The sequence below is a fragment of the Arabidopsis thaliana genome, chromosome 2, assembly GCF_000001735.4.
Source record: "Arabidopsis thaliana chromosome 2, partial sequence".
Classification (NCBI taxonomy): domain Eukaryota; kingdom Viridiplantae; phylum Streptophyta; class Magnoliopsida; order Brassicales; family Brassicaceae; genus Arabidopsis; species Arabidopsis thaliana.
The window spans coordinates 18,293,112-18,314,012 of NC_003071.7; the positions used below are offsets into that span (position 1 = coordinate 18,293,112).

The 20,901-nt window shown below is 35.6% G+C and overlaps 8 protein-coding genes, 2 long non-coding RNA genes and 1 other non-coding gene across 17 annotated transcripts; 5 read left to right on the forward strand and 6 right to left on the reverse strand.

Annotated features, from left to right (window-relative positions):
• Positions 1 to 345: 345 nt before the first annotated feature.
• Positions 346 to 2,425, forward strand: AT2G44250 (tRNA-splicing ligase, putative (DUF239); the record flags this gene model as incomplete). Of its 2 annotated transcripts, NM_129989.3 has the most annotated exons (7): positions 346 to 507; positions 605 to 691; positions 781 to 1,014; positions 1,144 to 1,305; positions 1,539 to 1,592; positions 1,681 to 1,827; positions 1,920 to 2,425. In NM_129989.3, the coding sequence occupies 7 exons, from the start codon at positions 346 to 348 to the stop codon at positions 2,301 to 2,303; spliced, it is 1,230 nt and encodes a 409-aa protein (NP_181954.2). In that variant the 3' UTR covers positions 2,304 to 2,425. The 2 variants fall into 2 exon arrangements, with proteins under 2 accessions (NP_181954.2, NP_001324105.1); NM_001337080.1 differs by lacking the exons at positions 346 to 507; positions 605 to 691 and having other exon boundaries at positions 757 to 1,014.
• Positions 2,426 to 2,646: 221 nt separating this feature from the next.
• Positions 2,647 to 4,749, reverse strand: AT2G44255. Of its 2 annotated transcripts, NR_140766.1 has the most exons (2): positions 4,038 to 4,749; positions 2,647 to 3,915 (listed from the first exon to the last, which is right to left on the reverse strand). It is a non-coding gene; the product is annotated as an other RNA (long non-coding RNA). The 2 variants fall into 2 exon arrangements; NR_140767.1 differs by having other exon boundaries at positions 2,700 to 4,749.
• Positions 2,727 to 4,756, forward strand: AT2G44260 (DUF946 family protein (DUF946)). Of its 2 annotated transcripts, NM_129990.2 has the most exons (2): positions 2,868 to 2,997; positions 3,088 to 4,756. In NM_129990.2, the coding sequence occupies exons 1-2, from the start codon at positions 2,877 to 2,879 to the stop codon at positions 4,626 to 4,628; spliced, it is 1,662 nt and encodes a 553-aa protein (NP_030964.1). In that variant the 5' UTR covers positions 2,868 to 2,876; the 3' UTR covers positions 4,629 to 4,756. The 2 variants fall into 2 exon arrangements, with proteins under 2 accessions (NP_850414.1, NP_030964.1); NM_180083.1 differs by having other exon boundaries at positions 2,727 to 4,756.
• A 10-nt stretch (positions 4,757 to 4,766) lies between these two features.
• ROL5 (repressor of lrx1) lies at positions 4,767 to 7,193 on the reverse strand. The gene is made up of 10 exons (NM_129991.3): positions 6,947 to 7,193; positions 6,526 to 6,640; positions 6,314 to 6,456; positions 6,107 to 6,226; positions 5,899 to 6,011; positions 5,720 to 5,812; positions 5,596 to 5,636; positions 5,421 to 5,487; positions 5,229 to 5,340; positions 4,767 to 5,134 (listed from the first exon to the last, which is right to left on the reverse strand). Exons 1-10 carry the CDS (start codon positions 7,040 to 7,042, stop codon positions 4,967 to 4,969), a joined length of 1,068 nt encoding a protein of 355 aa, NP_181956.2. The 5' UTR covers positions 7,043 to 7,193; the 3' UTR covers positions 4,767 to 4,966.
• Positions 7,194 to 7,613: 420 nt separating this feature from the next.
• AT2G09515 lies at positions 7,614 to 7,820 on the forward strand. The gene has a single exon (NR_140552.1). It is a non-coding gene; the product is annotated as an other RNA (long non-coding RNA).
• A 291-nt stretch (positions 7,821 to 8,111) lies between these two features.
• On the reverse strand, positions 8,112 to 11,516 carry AT2G44280 (Major facilitator superfamily protein). Of its 4 annotated transcripts, none has more exons than NM_001337081.1 (13): positions 11,019 to 11,516; positions 10,641 to 10,874; positions 10,487 to 10,556; positions 10,176 to 10,372; positions 9,999 to 10,074; positions 9,828 to 9,911; positions 9,676 to 9,755; positions 9,440 to 9,566; positions 9,295 to 9,354; positions 9,165 to 9,215; positions 8,914 to 9,072; positions 8,697 to 8,829; positions 8,204 to 8,627 (listed from the first exon to the last, which is right to left on the reverse strand). In NM_001337081.1, exons 2-13 carry the CDS (start codon positions 10,814 to 10,816, stop codon positions 8,452 to 8,454), a joined length of 1,389 nt encoding a protein of 462 aa, NP_001324959.1. In that variant the 5' UTR covers positions 10,817 to 10,874; positions 11,019 to 11,516; the 3' UTR covers positions 8,204 to 8,451. The 4 variants fall into 4 exon arrangements, with proteins under 4 accessions (NP_001154579.1, NP_001324959.1, NP_001078055.1 ...); NM_001084586.3 differs by having other exon boundaries at positions 10,960 to 11,516; NM_129992.4 differs by having other exon boundaries at positions 10,641 to 11,516.
• A 452-nt stretch (positions 11,517 to 11,968) lies between these two features.
• On the reverse strand, positions 11,969 to 13,284 carry AT2G44290 (Bifunctional inhibitor/lipid-transfer protein/seed storage 2S albumin superfamily protein). Its single transcript, NM_129993.5, has 2 exons — positions 12,749 to 13,284; positions 11,969 to 12,581 (listed from the first exon to the last, which is right to left on the reverse strand). The coding sequence occupies exons 1-2, from the start codon at positions 13,089 to 13,091 to the stop codon at positions 12,307 to 12,309; spliced, it is 618 nt and encodes a 205-aa protein (NP_181958.1). The 5' UTR covers positions 13,092 to 13,284; the 3' UTR covers positions 11,969 to 12,306.
• Positions 13,285 to 14,111: 827 nt separating this feature from the next.
• Positions 14,112 to 15,383, reverse strand: AT2G44300 (Bifunctional inhibitor/lipid-transfer protein/seed storage 2S albumin superfamily protein). Its single transcript, NM_129994.3, has 2 exons — positions 14,836 to 15,383; positions 14,112 to 14,631 (listed from the first exon to the last, which is right to left on the reverse strand). Exons 1-2 carry the CDS (start codon positions 15,173 to 15,175, stop codon positions 14,357 to 14,359), a joined length of 615 nt encoding a protein of 204 aa, NP_181959.1. The 5' UTR covers positions 15,176 to 15,383; the 3' UTR covers positions 14,112 to 14,356.
• A 527-nt stretch (positions 15,384 to 15,910) lies between these two features.
• AT2G44310 (Calcium-binding EF-hand family protein) lies at positions 15,911 to 16,715 on the forward strand. The gene has a single exon (NM_129995.2): positions 16,101 to 16,715. The coding sequence runs from the start codon at positions 16,174 to 16,176 to the stop codon at positions 16,600 to 16,602; it is 429 nt and encodes a 142-aa protein (NP_566015.1). The 5' UTR covers positions 16,101 to 16,173; the 3' UTR covers positions 16,603 to 16,715.
• Positions 16,716 to 16,865: 150 nt separating this feature from the next.
• AT2G44320 lies at positions 16,866 to 16,947 on the reverse strand. Its single transcript has one exon. It is a non-coding gene; the product is annotated as a tRNA-Ser (tRNA).
• A 527-nt stretch (positions 16,948 to 17,474) lies between these two features.
• On the forward strand, positions 17,475 to 18,074 carry AT2G44330 (RING/U-box superfamily protein). The gene has a single exon (NM_129996.2). The coding sequence runs from the start codon at positions 17,510 to 17,512 to the stop codon at positions 18,050 to 18,052; it is 543 nt and encodes a 180-aa protein (NP_181961.1). The 5' UTR covers positions 17,475 to 17,509; the 3' UTR covers positions 18,053 to 18,074.
• The last annotated feature ends 2,827 nt before the right edge of the window (positions 18,075 to 20,901 follow it).

Sequence of the window (20,901 nt, forward strand, 5' to 3'; positions counted from 1 at the left end):
AACGCGATTAATTAAAATATGTTTTGTGACTTCAAATATTTTGGTTTTATTTAAATTCTTGCTTTGTATTTATGTGATTAACTTAGTAGTCTCTTTAAATAGATAAAATAATCCTCAGAACTATAATATTTAAAATCTAGTGACAAAAGTTTTCTTTATTAATACTATACTTTTCCAATTTTTAGATTTTTAAAGATATTTTTAAAAAATTTGAAAGAAAAAAGGTTGAATGTTCTATTTCTTACAAGTTACAAATTAAATATACACAACACAATATATACCAATGTCCCAGTTATCTTCCCAACAATTATTTCAAAAGTATAACGTTATACACTAATACTAACAATGATGCTTAATCAGACAGTGATCTTCTTCCTTCTTTGGGTGATCATAGCACTTGTAGTCGAAATTACTTTGGCCGGAAAGATCACAGTTTCTGATATCCATGAGCAGAAAATCGAACAACGGTTGAACCAACTCAACAAACCCGCCGTTAAATCTATCCATGTATTCGCAACGACTTTTAATTACCCGTGGTTTGCTATTCCCACTATTTTCTTGGCTAAATGCTTTTATGTTTTCCTTTAATATTTATATTGAATAGAGTCCAGATGGAGATATAATCGATTGTGTATGGATCTATCACCAACCAGCTTTTGATCATCCTTTACTCAAAAACCACACCATTCAGGTTTTTTTGTAATACTTTTTTTTATTCACTCTTCAAAATCATATTACCTCTACGTTTTGCCCTAACGCTTCTTGTTTTTTTCGAGGAAGATGAGGCCGAAAAGTGACTCGACAAGGGACAAAACTGGAGGTAACAAGACAGACATTATCCATCAATTGTGGCGCACGAAAGGTGAATGTCCTAAGAACACTATTCCCATCAGAAGAAGAACAAGAGATGATCTTCTAAGATCAGATTCCATCAAAACTCATGGAAGAAAGAACCCACCAACCATTTCTCCAACTACTTATCACCTCCCCGATGATCAGACAGAAGTTCATGAGGTATCTATATCCCCGGCTCAAAGTTTTTTTTTTAAAAGTGATTAAATATTTTTGACGCTTTAATTTTTATAATTTTGAGTTAAACTATTAAGAGCTACCCTTAACTATTATACCTTACTTTAATTGTAGCATGCGAGTGTGTACCTGGACTATGGTGAATACCATGGCAGCAAGAGCCGTATAAGTATATGGAGACCAGACGTTAATATGACCGAGTTTAGTTTGGCTCAAACATGGGTCGTCGGTGGAGATTGGGACACTGTTTTGAACACTGTGGAGTCTGGTTGGCAGGTCAGTGCTATTTTTTTTTTTTTAGGCTAACACTTCTCTTTTTGTGTGTGGGGCTTTTTTTTGTAAAAAAAAATGGATCTCAATTAGGATATATGTGTTGCATTGTTGCAAAATTTACTGATTTTATAAACTCAATTTGAATCGATAATAATTGGATACTCAGATATACCACATTATGCATTCAGAAGTTCTACTATTTCTAACTTCAGTTTTTTTTTAACTCTTTATGATAGATCCTACATTCTATGTACGGTGACAATAATACAAGACTTTTCGCCTTTTGGACGGCAAGTTTCCCTTTTTTATTAATCTTAACTAAGATTGTCATGCATTGACTAAGGGTTAATTACTAATATTTTCTGACAAAACATATAGAGCGATTCATATGGAGACAACAGCTGCTACAATCTTGACTGTCCAGGCTTTGTTCAAGTGAATAAAGATATTGCCCTTGGTGCAGCCCTCAACACTATCTCGACCTACAATGGTAACCAATATGATTTCCTTCTAACTATTGAGAAGGTATAATTTATCTACAAGTACTGAACAAACACAACTTATAGCAGTTTCAAAAAGAGTGTCATCACTAAATTGAGCTACTATACCTATTTTAGGAACAAGATACCGGACTTTGGTGGCTTAAGTTTGATACTCATCTAGTCGGATACTGGCCAAGCTTTCTAGTCCCGAAGCTAGCAGACTCAGCACGGATGATCGCTTGGGGAGGTGAAATTGTGTATGATGCTAGTGGCCAAAATGAACATACGCTTACGCAAATGGGGAGTGGCCATTTCGCGGAAGAAGGGTTTAAGAAGGCGGCTTATATCAATAACATAGAGTACATCGATAAATCTAATCATCCGATCAAACCCTTTCCTCAAAATCTTGAAGCTTCTGTTACTCGGCCTGAATGCTATAACCTCAAGGTTGGCTCTAGCCGAAGATGGGGAACTTACATTTTCTATGGTGGACCTGGACGTAACCCTCAATGCCTATGAAAAGTGACATGATTTTTCGAAATTTATTTAGAAAATGTTTGGGACAACCCTTGTGATTGAACTGAATAGCGTTCTAAAGATGTAAACTTTTTAAGACTAATAAATGGTTTTGCATTTGAGATAAAACAAAAAAGATCATATCAATATTTTAATAAGCAACACATTTTTCTTGTTAGGTCATAAAACGTAACAAGTCGGTGTCACTAATTTACTTATCAAGTGATACCTTGCACGATTTGTAACTTGCAGAAAAAAAGAAGATAGAAGGATATGATAAAATTTTATGCATATGTAGAAAAAAACCTTGCACGACACCTTCCGTTAGATCGATCAGCTTTGACTTATACGTTTAAATTTGCGTTTTTGTCATTCACAGAGAAGAATATGCTTTACACTTATCCTCTCTTTCTTATTTCTATATTCTTGATGAGTAAAGTAATTGACACCAAGATACTGCATTTCTATATAACCCATGACTACAAGTTTCCTCTGTTTTAACAAAAAACGAAAAAAACAAACAAGTTTCCTCTGTTTAAATATCAATCTTCCTGTTTATGTTCCGCTATCCCAAAAATGGGAAACTGCCTTTCAACCTCTGATCCATCTCATGAAGATGTATCAAAGAAGCTTCCCAAAGCACTTCCCGTCGATGCTGCATTCAAGTTTCCTTCACCGTTACCTACTTTTACTCGAGGTTTGTATTATCATCGGTTCTTACTGATCTCTCTCTCTCTCTCTGTCTCCCAATTAGTTTTGATAATCTTGATTTCACTTGCATCATCAGGTGATGGTTTTGCGAAAGGAACCATTGACTTAGGAGGTGGTCTCGAAGTTAGTCAAGTTTCGACATTCAACAAAGTTTGGTCCACTTATGAAGGAGGACCAGACAATCTCGGAGCTACATTCTTTGAACCATCCTCAATCCCTTCCGGTTTCTCCATCCTTGGCTACTACGCTCAACCAAACAACCGTAATCTTTTCGGTTGGGTACTCACAGCTAGAGATCTCTCAAGCAACACCTTAAAACCACCAGTAGATTACACCCTCGTAGGAAACACCGAGTCACTCAAAATTAAACAAGACGGAACCGGATACTTCTGGCAACCCGTTCCTCCTGATGGATATCAAGCCGTTGGCCTAATAGTCACAAACTACTCACAAAAACCACCTCTAGACAAACTACGCTGCATCCGATCAGATTTAACCGAACAATGTGAAGCTGATACATGGATATGGGGCACAAACGGAGTCAACATCTCAAATCTAAAACCAACCACAAGAGGAACACAAGCTACAGGAGTCTATGTAGGTACATTTACATGGCAAACCCAAAACTCCTCGCCTCCATCATTATCTTGCTTAAAGAACACGAAACTCGACTTCTCTACAATGCCAAATGGGTCCCAAATCGAAGAATTGTTCCAAACTTTTTCTCCATGTATCTATTTCCATCCAGACGAAGAATATCTACCTTCCTCTGTCACTTGGTACTTCAACAACGGAGCATTACTATACAAGAAAGGCGAAGAATCGAAACCAATCCCTATCGAATCAAACGGTTCTAATCTTCCACAAGGAGGATCAAACGATGGATCATACTGGCTAGATCTTCCTATAGACAAAAATGGTAAAGAGAGAGTCAAAAAAGGAGACTTACAAAGCACAAAAGTGTACCTTCATATCAAACCAATGCTCGGAGCAACATTCACAGATATATCAATCTGGATATTTTACCCTTTCAATGGACCAGCAAAAGCCAAGGTCAAATTCGTAAATCTACCGTTGGGTAGAATCGGAGAACACATTGGAGATTGGGAACACACGACGCTACGGATCAGTAATTTCACCGGAGAGCTTTGGAGAGTGTTCTTATCGCAGCATAGTGGTGGAATTTGGATCGATGCTTGCGATTTGGAGTTCCAAGACGGAGGAAATAACAAGTTTGTGGCGTACGCATCGCTACATGGACACGCGATGTATCCGAAACCTGGGTTGGTGTTGCAAGGAGACGATGGGGTTGGGATTAGGAATGATACGGGGAAAGGTAAGAAGGTGCTTGATACGGGGTTAGGGTATGAGGTGATTGCGGCGGAGTATGACGGCGGAGGAGTGGTGGAGCCGCCGTGGGTTAAGTATTTCAGGAAGTGGGGGCCGAAGATTGATTATAATGTTGATGATGAAGTTAAGAGTGTGGAGAGGATATTGCCTGGGCTTTTGAAAAAGGCTTTTGTTAAATTTGTGAAGAAGATTCCTGATGAAGTTTATGGTGAAGATGGGCCTACTGGGCCTAAACTCAAGAGTAATTGGGCTGGTGATGAAAGTTGATGAAATGTTGGTTTTTCTTTTAGATTGTTTGTTTGGTTTGATTCTTTGTATATAAAATTCTTCATAGACCTTAATGTAAAACTATTATGTTTTATATGTAAATAAATAAACATTGTGTGGCTAAGTACAAAAATTTTTATTGGAAACTTATGAACAGATTTGTTTCATAAATTCATAATTAAACCCTTCAGATACAATCATAAGCCAAAAAAGAAAACCAAAAGTACAATTAAGTTCTACAAGAAGTTTATGAAAGGAAAAAAAAAATCTTTTCTTTTTCTATATAATCAAATCATTCACTATGACTCATACGATTTTGTAGCTTTTTTCTCAAAATTTTAGAAATCCAGAGATCCACATTGTTTGCTCTCTATAGATTTTGCTACAGATCCAGGCTTCTTTGTTTCCTTATTATGATCACCATTTACGCCTCGAGGTCTTCCAATACCCATCTTAGGCAAACCACGGTTCAGTCCTTCCAGCAAAACACAAGCTTTACACCATTTCTGCATATCATTTGTAATCCAAACAATCAAACACTATATACTAACTCTAATTATGGAAAACAATTTACTTGATGTGATAAAAGAGAGGTCTCACCTGGCTAGAAATATACCCGCATCGCTCACACGTCCCTTGCTCAGGCATCTTTGTGGTTGTTGCAATTCTAAAATCTTCACCAGACTTTATGATGTCCAGAATCGCCCTTGGCCTGCACTTTGTGTAAGTTAGAGATCTCTAGTTTTCTTATTTCATTCTAGCGGATACTAAACAAAAGGGTTGAGAAAGAACCTTATTCTTTCCAAATCTTTGATGAACTCACGGGCAAACCCACGATATGCATTAGGAGAGTAAATGCCTGCAAACTCAAAAAAAAAAAATAAGCCATAAAAATAACTAGAGATTGGCTGAAACTATAACTTAGGAACAGATAAAACCTACAAAAAATCGATGATTGTACACTTACATTCAGTGGAGAAGTAATCCAGCTTCTTGAAATAAGCATACGTAAAGCTACGTTAAGGTATCACAATATCTTTTGTTGACAAGTATAAGCGATATATACAAAAGCATTATGTAGTGAAGGATATATGACAATCTCCTTTTCGTATGTATACTTGAAAGGTTTACATCTTGGAATGGGACCATCTTCACCAGTAGTAATCGATGTGCACCTACTTAATCTACAGTTACCAATGTTACAAATATCAATTAGTTGAGGAACGAGACAGATTTTTCATTTTCCATCAAATCATCAACAAATACTTACCTAGCAATATCCCCTCGCAATATGTTCAAGAGAACGGTTTCTGCTATATCATCTGCATTATGTCCAGTGACTAGCTTCTCTACTTTCAATAACGCAGCTCCTCGGTCAAGTGCCTTGAGATGAATTAAACACAAGAGTGTTGGTGGTATGCAGAGTTATTGACAAACTGAAAGTTGAACAACAAAAAGAAAACGGCACTGCTCCCTACCTGTCGACGGAATACACCACAAAAGGTGCAATTGTTCTTCAAACCAATCATTTTCACAATCTCATCCATTGTCCATCCATACAGATCTTTATATGAAACAATCTTAAGAGGCAAACCATACTGGAAGAGAAAAATAAAGAACCCATCAAACTAAAAACCGCCATAAAACAATCACTTAACACACATAGAATTCAAAAAGAAGCTTACTTGGACTTCGTTCCGTTTAACAGTCTCAAGAGAATCATCACGATAACCCGTAATCCCTTCATCTATGGACAAGAGAAAGAGGTCTAGCCCATAATTGTGGCGTCTGTTTAGTTCTGATAACACATATGCCAGAACAGTAGAATCTGCACAAAACAATCTTAAAAAGTTACAGTATGTTAAAGAAAAAGATCAATCAGAATCTAAGCAATCACCTTTTCCACCAGAGGCACCTATAGCAACACGTTCACCAGATTTGAATAAACGATTCTGAACAATGACTTGATGAATCTCCTCCTCAAAAACCTCATAAAAGCACTCTCTGCATATCTTTAAAACACACATACTCAATCACTTCTCATACATAACACAAAAATAAGAGACTCTGGAAACTAGCAATAGACTGAAAAACTAATGATTGTCGTTACTTTCACTATTGATCCAACTCCGACGAACTACATTGATTATTTTGATTTGATTCCACATAGAGATCATAATCCAAACCAATGCAATTCATAAAGAGTCAAACCTAACACTAACAGTATAGAAATGTGTTCCAAGCTTCTGCTTAATATGTTAGCTAAAACCCAACGAGATTCTACGAGAAAAGAGAAATAAAAAAAATTGAAAAGTTACCTGTTGAAGGGTTTTAGGTCTTTTGAGGACGGGACGTCTCAGGTTGCATAAGCAGCAGAGACGGGAGGCTACTGCTTTCTTGTTCTTGGCCTCCATTTTTCACCGGAGCTCATGCGGAGAAGATTTCCGGGATTACTAGTCGGAGGTGGAAAACGACCTAAACCTAAGTGTCGGCGTGAAACGGCATCGTCTTGTGTGTGGGCCATAAATGGGCTTTGACGGAACTCGCACTTTAGATTTAAACGGCATCGTTTAAGCGGAGGTATATTCAGAGTGACTCAGTGTTGCAGAGTTTGACTTTGTCCCATCGATTAAGCTAAAGAGTAAAGACAGTGACGCAGTTATTTTGTATTAAAGTCTCTACTTTGTAAATTTACTGCCAAAAACTTGCCTTCCATAGTTCCATGTCCATCGCAAAAGTTTCAGCGGTGGTAGTTATTCCAACAAGAATCTGAACAAAATGTTTGGACTTGAGATCTTTAGATAGATGTTTTGATGTTTACTCAGCTGTGTTTTATTTGCAAGGATGAAAGAATCAGCCGAGACAAACAATTCTTGGTGATCCAGGCTCATTTTATTCCTTGTCCTCTGTTTTTTTTGTGTCCTATGTCTTTACTTGCTCTGTTTATCTGATTGCTCTGTTCGAGTGTTCTGTTTTCTTTTCATTGCTAGCTCTGTTTTCTGTGCTCTGCTATCTTTTTGCTCTGTTTCTCTAGGTGCTCCGTTTTTCACCGGCTCTGTTTCTCTACTTGTTATGTGCTACTCTGCTTGACCCTTAAAAATGGATCAGATGTTTCTCTCTGACCCTGAGAGCATCATCATTGCTAGATCTAGTCGGCGAAAAAAAAAACTGAAACCTTTCCTCCATTTATCAACCAGTATAAGCTGGAAGATCACAAAACAGGTTTGCATGAGTAACTGCTTAAAAAGACATAATTCTGATTGTTCTCCATTATATTTTCCTATGTTTATGTGAATAACCAAATGAAAGAACTTAACATTACACCACACCAAAAAATAAAAGATAAACATTGATCAATTGCTTTGTGAATCAAAAAATTTCCTTTCTCAGACTCTGTAGAATAGAGAAACTATTTAATGGATTGGATTAAGTTTTGATTCTCACGTGGATATGTTCATCGATCATCTATGTTCTAAATTTCTAATGAAAACAAAAACAAAGGGTAAGAATCAGAAATATTCATGATTCTTTCTGCAAGGATATCACAAAGAGTCAATCTTTATTCATCTTCAGAGTCTCAGACAAGGAAGATTCAATGAAGGAAGCGATTAAAGAGTAGACAACATAAAATAAAAATCAACTTGCATTAATTTTTAATGACTTTCAGTAATTCTTGTACAAATGTTTTGCCTGTCGCAGTGTGATATAAACCTATTCTTATGAACAAAAAATTAGCAGACTGAAACATTTACTGTCAAACAGTAACCAAGTTTTGAGCTATATGTGTTTACCAGATCATAAGCATTGTGTTTCTTCTTTCTGTTCATTCTAGTAGTAGCGGTTGACACAGAGGCTTTAGAATCGTGCTATCGAGTTCCATAAAATATGTTACAACAACTCCAACAAGCGAGCATACAGCTGGAACAAGTCCTAACCCATATCTTGTCACCGAGAAGTAAAAATATTCTTTGATGTTTACGTCAACCTTTGGTGAAGTGCCTGCACCATTTTCCAAATTAGACTTCCATCAATTTTAAGATAATATTAGAAAGAAAGACAAAAACTTACCTTGATGTGACTGAAGAACATATAAAGCAAGCCCACATGACATTTTGTCTAAGAAGCTTAATGACCCACAAACGAAAGCACATCCCCCGAGTTTCGAACCAATCAAGACACTCTGCATACTAATTGATGTCACCTGTACATATTGTGATTATCAAAAGAAAGATCTTCTAGTTATATGTAAACACATGAAGACTTCTGTAACAAAGGAGTGTCTTACCAACATTACTGCATTTGCGATGCCGATAAAGACAGAGATCGCATACATGTAAGAGTTAATGCTTCTGGGCAATAAGAGTATTGATATACCGCAGAATATCCAAATAATACCACCAGCACAATAATATGCCTTGAGGCGTTTTCCATTCCAAGGAATCTCCTACATTGAATGGAATATGTAGTTACATAACAGATAGAAAACAAAACAAAAAGTTTAGAAACGAAGAAGAATGCGTTTAAGCTTATTGCAACCTGAAGCATAACTGATACAACGAAGCTGCATACGTAGATTATTGCAGGAATCTGAAAATTAAACATTGATCAGAAAAAGTTTGATGTTCATAGAGATGAAAGCTAAGTGCAGTGGTTCTCTTTCTTTTACCAGAGCTTTAGCAGATTGAGCCATTTGCAAATCATCAATAACAAAGAATGCAAGATATGCCTGCAAATATTAAAGTCATCCTGAAACGTAAATAAAGATGGAATACAAATGAAGCAAAGCATGACAGATACAGAAACTAACTAACCTGTGAAACATTCAATACTAGTCGAGTGAGGAGATAAACCATAGCAACTTGATAGTATAGAATTTTACGGAACCAATAAGACCATGGTATTCTTGCTCGACTAGTTTCTCTTAGATTTATCCTCAGCCTTTGAAAATTATATAAAAGCAACTCATTCTCAATAGATATCTCATCTATTATGGCATAAAACTTCGGTAAAAACTGATATAAGCATTTCAGAGAAAAGTGTGCATTACCTTGGTTCCTTTGTCCCCATAAGAAATATGACCACAAAGCAGCAGCCAACGGTGATGGATGAATAAGCAATCCAACGATACTGTAGACTTAGGCAGACTTAGAATCATATATCAAAAGGCATTACCATAAACAAGTCAATAGAAGCACAAACCTGAGATTCGGTATTTTCTTTTGTCACGGCCTCGCTAACACCAAATACAACTAAAGCAATAGCGTATAAGCCTAAATTAGCAACCTGAATAAACAGTCGATGGAAATGTTACATATAAACCTAAAGAGGCATTTTAAAGAGCCTAAATAACACTAAAGGGAAAGAACTAACCATGCTAAACGCATTACGGGAGCTTGTTAGTGCTACTCTGCTTGTTGAATTCAATGTAATGCAATTAACCATAGCCCTAAAGAACATAAAGATTATGCAAAAAATGAACATCTCACTGATTAAACTTTGAGATTAATCTAAAGGGAAGATCAAATGAAAGAAGAAAGATTGTTTTACATGTGAGAAACCTGAGTAGCAGCCCATCCAATATTGAAGATAGCTGCAAACATACTGTACGATAATGTTTCGATAGTTGAAGAGTTATTATGGAGGAGTGAACAAGGCAAACAACCGCCAAAAACAGAGGAAAATGAGATAGCAACTAATAAGGATCCTGCAGCATGCCAAATTTTGAAATGCCCAAATCTATCAATCTGTCATATGAAGTAGAACAAAAAATCATTTTACATCAACTCAGATTTACCTTAAATTACACAAGACTACAAATTTTGTGTGATTGAAAACTCAAAAGTTCCAAAAGAAGTTACCAATTCACCGATGAAGATTGTAGCAAAACCATCAGCAACTTGACCAGAGAGCATGACAATTGCAGCATCCCTTGAGAACAAATCTCGATTAATCTCACTAATCCACAGATTAAAAGTGAAGAACTTTTTACAAAAACTGAGGAGAAGATTTTACCTTGGGGAGAGGCCAATTTGGGTTAAAAACAAGAGAAGGTAAGTGAACCAACAAGAAGCAGTAATGTCATTAAGCATATGTCCAACTCCATAATAGAACACAGACAATCTTCCAAGTGGTTTTGTCGATGGATCTTCTTCTTCTTCTTCCATTCCGACAATAACCGATGACGTCATCAACTAATCGTTTTCAAAAGAGACAAAATTTGTTTTTGTTTTCTTCAACAATTCGAACCTGCAAAGACGTGCATGCAAAACCCGTCAAGAATTTGGAATTCCCAACACCTGGAATAGACTAAATTGCATCTAAAGATTCGAACTTTTTTATCAGAGAAATTGAGGAAGAGAAGAGAGATTTCGAAACGAGCAAGGAACAAACTTTCGTATCTGCCTGTAGGGTCGAAAGGAAGAAACTTTCGATCTGAAAAATCGAATTTGAGTCAACAAAGCCTTTTTATTAGAATTGTCCCAAAGTACGGGAATTAGAAAAAGAAAAGAAAAGAAAAAAGTAACGGTGAATGAGAAAGTTTGTGTGAGCTCTGCTTAACGAGAAACTTGCATCATTGTATTTGTATTAATAATACGTTACACTAATTTTATTATTGTCTGCGTAAACACGTTATTCTTTTCGAATTTAGTATTCTTGACCACAAAAGGAAAAGAATAATCGAAAATTCATTCACACGATCGTGAAGAGAAGAGACAGATAGAGAAGATAATATGGGAAACTGTGCGGTCATGTGATTGCTCTATGGATTTGGGCATGGGAAGTTTTTGGATGGTATAATAAAAACGTTTGCAACAGATTCTTCGAAATCTAGTTGTAGTTGAATATATTTTGGTTCTCTATGTGCTGTTACTTGTCTGCCTGAAACGAATATATTTTTGCAAAACATTTATGTAATAAGAGAATAATTTAGCAATTTTGTACAAATAAAATTAGTTAGGCTAAATTCGGCGGGTTGCCGAAATGTTCAACTACGTTTTGTTAAATTATATTGAATTGTTCCTGACTTCATGTAATCCTTACTCTTGGATGAATCATAAAGTTGAAGTTCAGTAGTCCGGTTTTGATTGTTTACATAGAAACTTATTAAAGACTTGCCATTTGTCAAGTGCACCAATTAATATCAGTTGATATGTAAACATATTACAACTTGGATACTGAATCTACAGCTTAATTTGTGCCCTTCAATTCAATGATCATCATGTTCTATTTTTGCTTTGTGGTTTACCTCTTTTATTTTTCTTGTGGATTCGATCCCTCACTCTTCTCTTTGCTTTTTCTGATTTTTTTATTGGTGCATAAAATTTTTTAATAAAATCTTTATTTATTTCAAATAGCCACAATAATAATTCCAATTAATCTGTCGATCAATAGACTAACGTAAATGAAATTACGTTTGTATGCATGAAATTAAGAGAAACCAAACCATTAGACTCAACGAACTCAAGTAAAAGATTTTAAATAAAATTGATAAAAGCAAACGAGCCATAGAATAACTATTGCTCGTGTCTTATGTTGCGCCATACAAAAAATAAAAAGCTGAGAAGAGTTGTCACGAAGTGAAACTACATTCATCAGTCAAAAGACTCAAAACTCAAAATCAACGTCACCGCAAATGTCCACAGTTGCACAAAACCAACGTCACATCCTTTTCACTTATCTAAACGAGGATGAAAATATAAAAAATTACGAAGAAATGGGCAACAACTTCGAGCCCTAGCCATTGTTTGGAGAAGCTTTGAGCGTGGTTCGTGCCTGGCACAGAGGTCGTCCGACCACTGTTGTTACCAGCACTGGATCCTGGGGTCGAAGACATACTAGTGGGCTCAGAGGCCGAGCCAGTGGGAGCAGAGGCTGAGACTGTTTCGTTCAGACCTTTAGCTAGCTGATAGAACACTTGGGCATCCGGAGAATTTGGGTCCAAATGAAGCAAAGCTGAAACAGAACACCCATCCCAAAAATATTACTAGTCTGCTAATATTAGTCTATAATAAATTTTCACTTGTTTGTTTAAAATGTCTATACATACTCTGTTTTAATCAAACCGCACGTAACAAAGAATATATCGTAAAATGCAAGAGAGGTAAAACCAAGCTACGAACCAGGGCACTTAGTGATGTCAGCAGTGGCGTGGCAAACAGAAGGAAGAGCGAGAGCGAGAGAGACGTTGACCTGGAGACCCAAATCAGGATCATTCCTCTCTTGGATGATCATACAAAGACACTTCATGTCGGAATTAATAACTTGTTTGAGGCCGGAGCAACAGTCTGGCGTCGGAGATTTTGCCTTTCCTTGCACGTAAGGAAGACATGTGGCCATACCGACCAGCTGCGCCGTACACTCTTCCTTGTCTTTCCCTTTATCAGCTCCGGCGGCATCCACCACCATAGCCACCATTATTAAAGCTATTGCTGTCGCCATTACTTTAATCTTCCGTGACTCCATTTTGTTTGTTCTGATTTAAGTTTTCACTACCATTTGTTTCCTAACTCATCTAGCATTATTTATCTTTTTCTAAAATATTATTGTATATGTAAGTTTCTGTGAAATTGCATGCATTGCCGTGTAGACAAGTTCATGGATTTATTTTTTATTTGGTAATGAAAAATTGTGAGAACAGGTGATTCTCGAATGTCAACATCATTATCTCCATTCGCCCAATCGGTTAATTAATAATTAATAAGAGTATATTTTATCGAGACTATTAATTTTTTTTAAAAAAATTTCGGTACGTAAGTCATTTTTTAACTAGCTAGAACAATCCTCCATGATTGTTGATTCCATTCTTCTTTTTTCTGATTTGATTTTTTAAAGAAAATGTGAGATAATAAATCTCAAATATCAAAAAAAAAAAAATCAGTTATCTCCAGACGCGCAATCTGTTTATAGTAGATTTTTTTTATAACAAGGCAAAAGTTTATCAACTTTATAAAGACTTTGGTAAGTCAATTTTCAACCCTTTTTGTTTTGTTTGACCGATCCTTTTTTTGTTTTTTTTGTTAAATTCAATTTTCAAGCTCTTAAAAAATTCAATTTTTAAAATAAAAATGCGAACCATTTACTCATATTGATTATTGGACTCGACTGTTTTTTGGTAAAACTTTTCTTTTTGCAATTATAATAAATTTAAATGAAAAGAAAAACATTAATTCTTGCTACTATTTCATTCCATTTGTTTTAGTTATAGTGAATGGTGATGTTATGGTGTATAGAATTTAGAGAAAAATATTCTTGCTTTCGGTGATGAGTTGAGACCAAAGGGTAATTCTTCTAAAAGGCACTACAATTCTACAAGATATTTTACTAGAAGCATCTCTTTTTTGAACTTCAATCCCTAAACCGACGCTAAAACCAAACGAAAAAAATGTAACTTGGCGTCCACATACTCGATGAAAGAAAGAAAAATTGATACCTGACGTACCGTACGTACGTAAGTGAAAATATGTATGTATACAACTAAGGCTAGCACAACCACATAATAAAATTTAGTGTTTGTTTTTTGTAAGTGATTATAGTATTTCAGATAAAACTGATAAAAACATACGAGACATAGAAAAACTGTAGCTCGTATTGCGTCACACAAAATATCAAGAAGAGTTCTCGAACTAGAATTAAATACACCAATCAAAACAGTAACTGCAAAAATCAGCGTCACCGCAATTTCACTAATCAACATCACATGCTTTTCAGTTTTCGTTATCATTATTTATCTATACGAGGATGAAAATATAAAAAATTACGAAGAAATGGAACACAACTTCGAGCCCCAGCCATTGTTTATAGAAGCTTTGAGCGTGGTTCCTGCCTGGCACAGAGGTCGTTCGACCACTGTTGTTACCATCATCGGATCCTGAAGTCGGAGAAATGCTTATAGGTCCAGGGGACGAGCCAGTGGGAGCAGAGGCTGGGCCGGTTTTGTTTAAACCTTTAGCTAGCTGGTAGAAGACTTGGGCATCTGGAGAATTCGGATCCAAGTGAAGCAAAGCTGAAAAACACCCATTCCAAAACAATTATGATTGTGCTAATATTTAATAAATAATTAATTTTGAAAACTTGTTTACTAAAATATTTTCATACATATACACTCTGTTTTCATTCTTAATTAATGTGCTATATTCATAACTACAAAAAATAATTACTTCACAGAACATTGTATAGGTAGATTTTTAACAGTGAAAAAGCTACGAACCAGGGCATTTAGTGACGTCAGCAGCGGCGTGACAAACAGAAGGAAGTGCGAGAGCTAGAGAGACGTTGATCTGGAGACCCAAATCAGGATCATTCCTGTCTTGAATGATCACACAAAGACACTTCTTGTTTGAATTAAGAACTTGTTTGAGACCGGAGCAACAGTCTGGCGTCGGAGATTTTGCTTGTCCTTGCACGTAAGGAAGACACGTGGCCATACCGACCAGCTGCTCCGTACACTCCTCCTTGTCTTTCGTCTTATCATCAGCAGCTGCCACCACCATAGCCACCACTATTAAAGCTATTGCTGTCGCCATTAGGTTAATCTTCCGTGACTCCATTTTGTTTTGTTATGCTGAATTTATCTTTCACTGTTGTTTGTTGTTGTGATTTCCACTACCACTTGCTTCCTAACGCTCTTACCATTTATATAGCAATTTTTAGTATCTTTCAAAAGTATATGAAAAATGGTTTATTGTTTATGTAAGTTTATGTGATGATTGCATGCGTTGTGGTGTCGAGAAGTTCATGGATATTATTGAATCAATTGTATTTTGTTCTGAATTTTGTTTTTATGAATGAAAAATTAATAAATAAGATTGATATATAGTACAAATGTTACATTCGTTAATTTATTTACTGCCATCGTTAATGAGGTTTAAAATATACTATCACTTTTGGCATATACAATTCATACATGTAAGTTATTAGATTGTAATACGGCGACATACTAATTACCATCCATCCTACAAGCCGTGGTTGGTGATACTTCAAAGCTATTTCTCAATATTATTCCCAAAAAGTATTAAAGTATGTGCGAAGCTAAAAAAAAATTTGTGGGAGTGGAAAAGAGAAAAGGGAGTGTCTTACCACTCTACACCAACCCACCGAGAGAAAGTGTCCACTCAATGATTGACTATAGATTTGTGTGCATTGTGACAGTTGGCGCAGGCTATGAAGCTCTTTGAAAAAGCTACGAGACCATGGCGTCATCTATGACGTAGTTGGCTTGCCTAACATTACAGTTGCATTCTTATTATAAAATCAAAACGTAAATATACAACCAAATTTTCTACAATCATAGATTCAATTTCAGCGTCTACTGCCAGCCAGTCTTAACTCATGCAAATCAACCCAATAATTTTTTGTTATTCATTCATGGACCATTAGTATATTTTCAAAGGCCCAATAAAATTAAAACCTTGGTTTCTGACGGGCCCAATATTTAGAGATTCTTATCTTCACCGACTGAAACTTGTTTATGCGGTTCCCGATTTATCAATGCGGCAAATCTATCTTTCTTTATTTTAATAAACGGAAAAACGAAAAGTGAAGAAAAATGGGAGTAGTACTGATCGATGGATCAACGGTACGATCTTTTGTAGACGACGAAGAGCAATTCAAAAAAAGCGTCGACGAGAGGTTCGCAGCTCTGGATCTGAACAAAGACGGCGTTTTATCGCGATCGGAGCTACGAAAAGCGTTTGAATCGATGAGGCTACTTGAATCGCACTTTGGCGTTGATGTGGTGACTCCTCAGGACGAGCTGACGAACCTCTACGATTCGATCTTCGAGAAATTCGATACGGATCAAAGCGGTTCTGTGGATCTGGAGGAGTTTAGATCGGAGATGAAGAAGATCGTGCTTGCGATTGCTGATGGGCTTGGATCTTGTCCGATTACGATGGTGTTAGATGATGATGATGATAATTTCTTGAAAAAAGCTGCGGATTTGGAAGCTTCCAAGCTTGAGAAAGCTTCTTCGTAATGGTGATGGATGGTTTTGGGATCTTTTTGAAACTGTTTTCGTTTTGTTGTTGTTCATGTTTTGATGTAAGTGAGAGTTTGAATAAATAAAACTTTGTGAGATTTTTGTGCTTTAATTTGGGGAAAATGAGAGACTTTGGAGAAATTGTGATGCAATTTTGGGAAAACTGAATCGGGAGATTTATGAATAAGACTTGGGATTGAAGAAATCGGAAGATGATAATTTTCTGGACGATAATGGAAGTAATTTGGAAAAAAATAAGTCGTCGCCTGAGAGATTCGAACTCTCGCGGGGAAACCCCATGTACTTAGCAGGCACACGCCTTAACCACTCGGCCAAAGCGACTTCTTGCTGTAGTTTTGAAACTTAACTATTAGAATTCAAAATCCTGAGATGGCACCACAACTTTTTGGTGACATCAAATCTACATATTTTGTATTTTTTTTTAAAACTAAGTTATTAATTCTCTATTTTTTATTTAAGAAATGTAAAACTGAGAATTCTAATAGAAATAAATTAGTGATTTTTTTAAGAAAAAAAATCTCTATTAACATTTTTTACCAAGATCAGTTTACCAATATTTAGATTTTTGTTTCTATTCATAATAAATTCATGTTTTTGGAATTTTAATCAAGTTTGACAGCTGCTTATTAGCAAATACTAGTATCAATATAAAGGGAAATCAGATACATTTTGGTAAAAATAAATAAAATCAATACAATTTGACCAATGCTATATGAACAAAATAACACTCATAATTTTTTTAATCTTTGAATAGAAAAGAATACCAAAACTTTGAAGATACGCAGCCATCTTTCCTATTACACACGTTCCCATTAGATTATAAGAATCTTAAGGGATCTCATTTGTTTCTTCTAAATTTCCTCAACCACCAACCACCTTCTCAATGTCGTCCTCCTCTACCCAAAACCAATTGGAGATGCGGGATTACACGTGTCCGGAATGTAACATAGGTCTTAGGGTTCTCTCATTGCCTTCCGCTTCTCCTCCATACTGTCCTCTATGCAATGTCGCTTCTTACTTCACTTCTTCGACCCCTTTTGAAGTAGGTCCTAATCCTTTCGAAGACGATGAGGAATCTCAGTTTCTCGATCCCATGGAATCTCTTCCGACCATTAAGATCTCATCTTCAATGTTGTCTTCCGCTTCCTCAGACGATTCTGCTTTACCATGTGCCATTTGCAGAGAAGATTTCGTGGTTGGAGAATCTGCTAGGAGATTGCCATGCAACCATTTATACCATAATGATTGCATTATTCCTTGGCTCACAAGTCATAACTCGTGCCCTCTCTGTCGAGTTGAGCTCCCGGTTGCATCTAGTGAAGACGATAGTGGTCTGGACATGTGGTTTGATGCTTTGAACCTAGAGGACGACTTGGAGGAAGAAGCGGGAGTCACGCTCGATTTGGAGCAAAGTTTAGACGGCTAAAATTCTAGCTATAGGGTCCATCGATGTACGTTTTATAACGTTTTCACATCTATATATATAGATCTACCTTGATACTAATATATGATTTCAAATCTATATGGACTTATCTTATCATCAATAAATCTACCTTGATACTTTCAATGCATGTGTCGTTTATTTAGTCGTGTCCATGTAGTCGAGGTATCGCAAGAAATGACGAAGGTCTGGTCGTGTTTCATGCTAGAGCTTCATTCACCCGACTAGAGTCTCTGGTGACGTACCGGTACACTACGATGTGTCTTATCGACTCTTGAAGGTCTACGCAACTTGCACATTAATCGAGTGAAAATAGTATCTGACAATGTTGCGGCGATGAAGGCAATCAATAATCCCAAATAATGGCCAAATATTGCATTCTCTTGTGCAAAGTTTATAGCATATTAGCTGGGCTCAATTCATGGGAGTGCCACCGAGTAGCGGTATATTCTAATAAAGTTACTAGAGCTATTGTGAGAAGCATTATGCGAGATGGGAGACTTCAATCATATTTGGCGCTTGGAGAGTTTTCTTGTATTCAAGATCAAGTGCTTTCTAATAAAGCGTAATTTTATTCTAGGTTTTCAAAATTGATCTTATCGTTTACGTTGTGTTTCAAACTTTTTGTTCTAACTCCGATACGTTTAATTAGGAAACAAAATCCGTCTTATTAGCTAAGATGACCTTTTAATTAGATTTGGGCCTGCTTTCGAACAATTAATAAAAAGACAATTGTGAAATATAGAGTAAACAACAACTAGTGTTATAGTGGAGGAAGGCAAAATTCTTAAAGGAATAAAAAAAAAAATTCTTCATACATCACATTGGACATGTATATTGAATGAAAAAAAAAAAGAATCACTGAACTCCAGTTGACGGTTTTTTTTTTTTTTTTTAATGAACTCCACTCTCTAAATATCTAAATTGATGGATGATATGATTTCTAATTTATGGCCTTTGCATATATATATTTGTTTTAAGCAGTTCGCATATGTAGAACAAGTCTCCCAGTCCGCGTAATGGCATTTAATAATGACTACATAGATTTTTTTCCCCCAAATTTATGTTATTCACCTGATTTAAAACAAACAAACATACAGCTATTTTTTTTTTTTGGTGGAACAAACATACAGCTATTTATGTAACCATACAGCTATTTATATCGAATCTCTGAGATTTATGTAACCAAATGCGCCAATTATATCAAATAGTATGGTTTACATTTATAGATTTAAATAAGTTTGACTTCTAAATGGATTGACGTTAATATAAACAGAATAATTATCAATACTGAAAGTCTGCAACTAATATGACCTCTCCCTATGATCATAGGCTATTGTTTGCAAGAATTAATTAATCAAGGTCAAAACCACCAAATAGTGGTTTCGTACAAGAATTCACCAAAAAGAGTGATATTGTATAAGTAAAACCAAAATTATCACACTTAGGCCAAAGCAACATCGAAAGGTGGACTACATAGGCGGTAGGCTTCAAGAATTCACCAAAAAGAGTGGTGTTGTATACTTGTATAAGTACATATATTATATTCTGCTTATTTCAAATTAAATGTAATTTTGTAGAAATGATCATTATTGCAAATATGTTGTAACGACTAGAAAATAAAACACAGTTCCGTGTGTAAGTTTTCTAAGACCTCTCGATAATACTCGAATTCTAATTCGACTCTCCAATTATCTAAATATGTTTTTTTGCAATATAAATAACGACAAATTACGTAATGTCAACGGAGGTTAAATCCACCCTGTCGCTCTTGTTTGCTTCTTTGGCAAAACAAAAGTCAACTATTATTTTATTTCTTTGCAACTTTCAAATTCTTTATTGTAGGTTTGTATGTCATTTTTGTATAAAATATTTCTTTCGTACAAAATAATTACTTAAATAAAAACCAACGAGTACACATTTTTTCTTTGTTTTTAAGCACACAAAGGCATATCTATCCGTGTCGACACCTCAAACATGTGTAGATGAATGATCTCATGCATATGTAAGTGTCTAAACATAGAGATGAAAATTGATGAGATAGACATTACAAACCTATTTAAGTGGGGATAGTTTAGAAGGTAACTTTTGGTTTTATTAAAACTAAATTCAAACAAAATTAGCTTATACGAAAATTAATGATCTGCGTCAAGTGGGATCTTCATGTTTATTACCTTGGTATAGTTATATATATATATATATAAATTATAAGAAATATGACTTAAAGAGCATCATCAAACCAAAGAAAGTGAAATAAAACTTATGATTTGAATTAGGTCGGTTTTCAAGTGACCGTTTCCTGAGTCAGATTTTGACCCCACAAATCGATATAAAATTGCATGCCATTTTAGTTTCCATCTACTAATATTGTTATAAGTTATGATAAAGTAAAATTCCACACACGACGTCATTAGCCAAAACAATATAACGGGACTATCAATCATTTGATCATGTAGAGACGCCCAAACCGTAGATTCATTATTACGGCTTAGACAAAAAATGAAACTAGTAAAAGAAGTGTTTTCAAATAGAATTAGCATCATATTTAATTATTTTTCTACAGAAACTATAGGGAAGCCAAAAACAGAACAGAACAGACATGCCGACAAATTAAAACTTTCACACACACAGACACATTTGCGACCAAATTAAAGACATATATATGGCTCACGCTATCTGTTTAGATATTCTAACTATATGATGTTTGTATAATATTATAGTTTAGATTTATCGTCAGTTGATTAATCACAAATCATAAACACATTATTTTATTCCGACTGTAAATTAAAAATTAAACTAAAATGTACTAGTGTAAAATAATAGTGATACACACA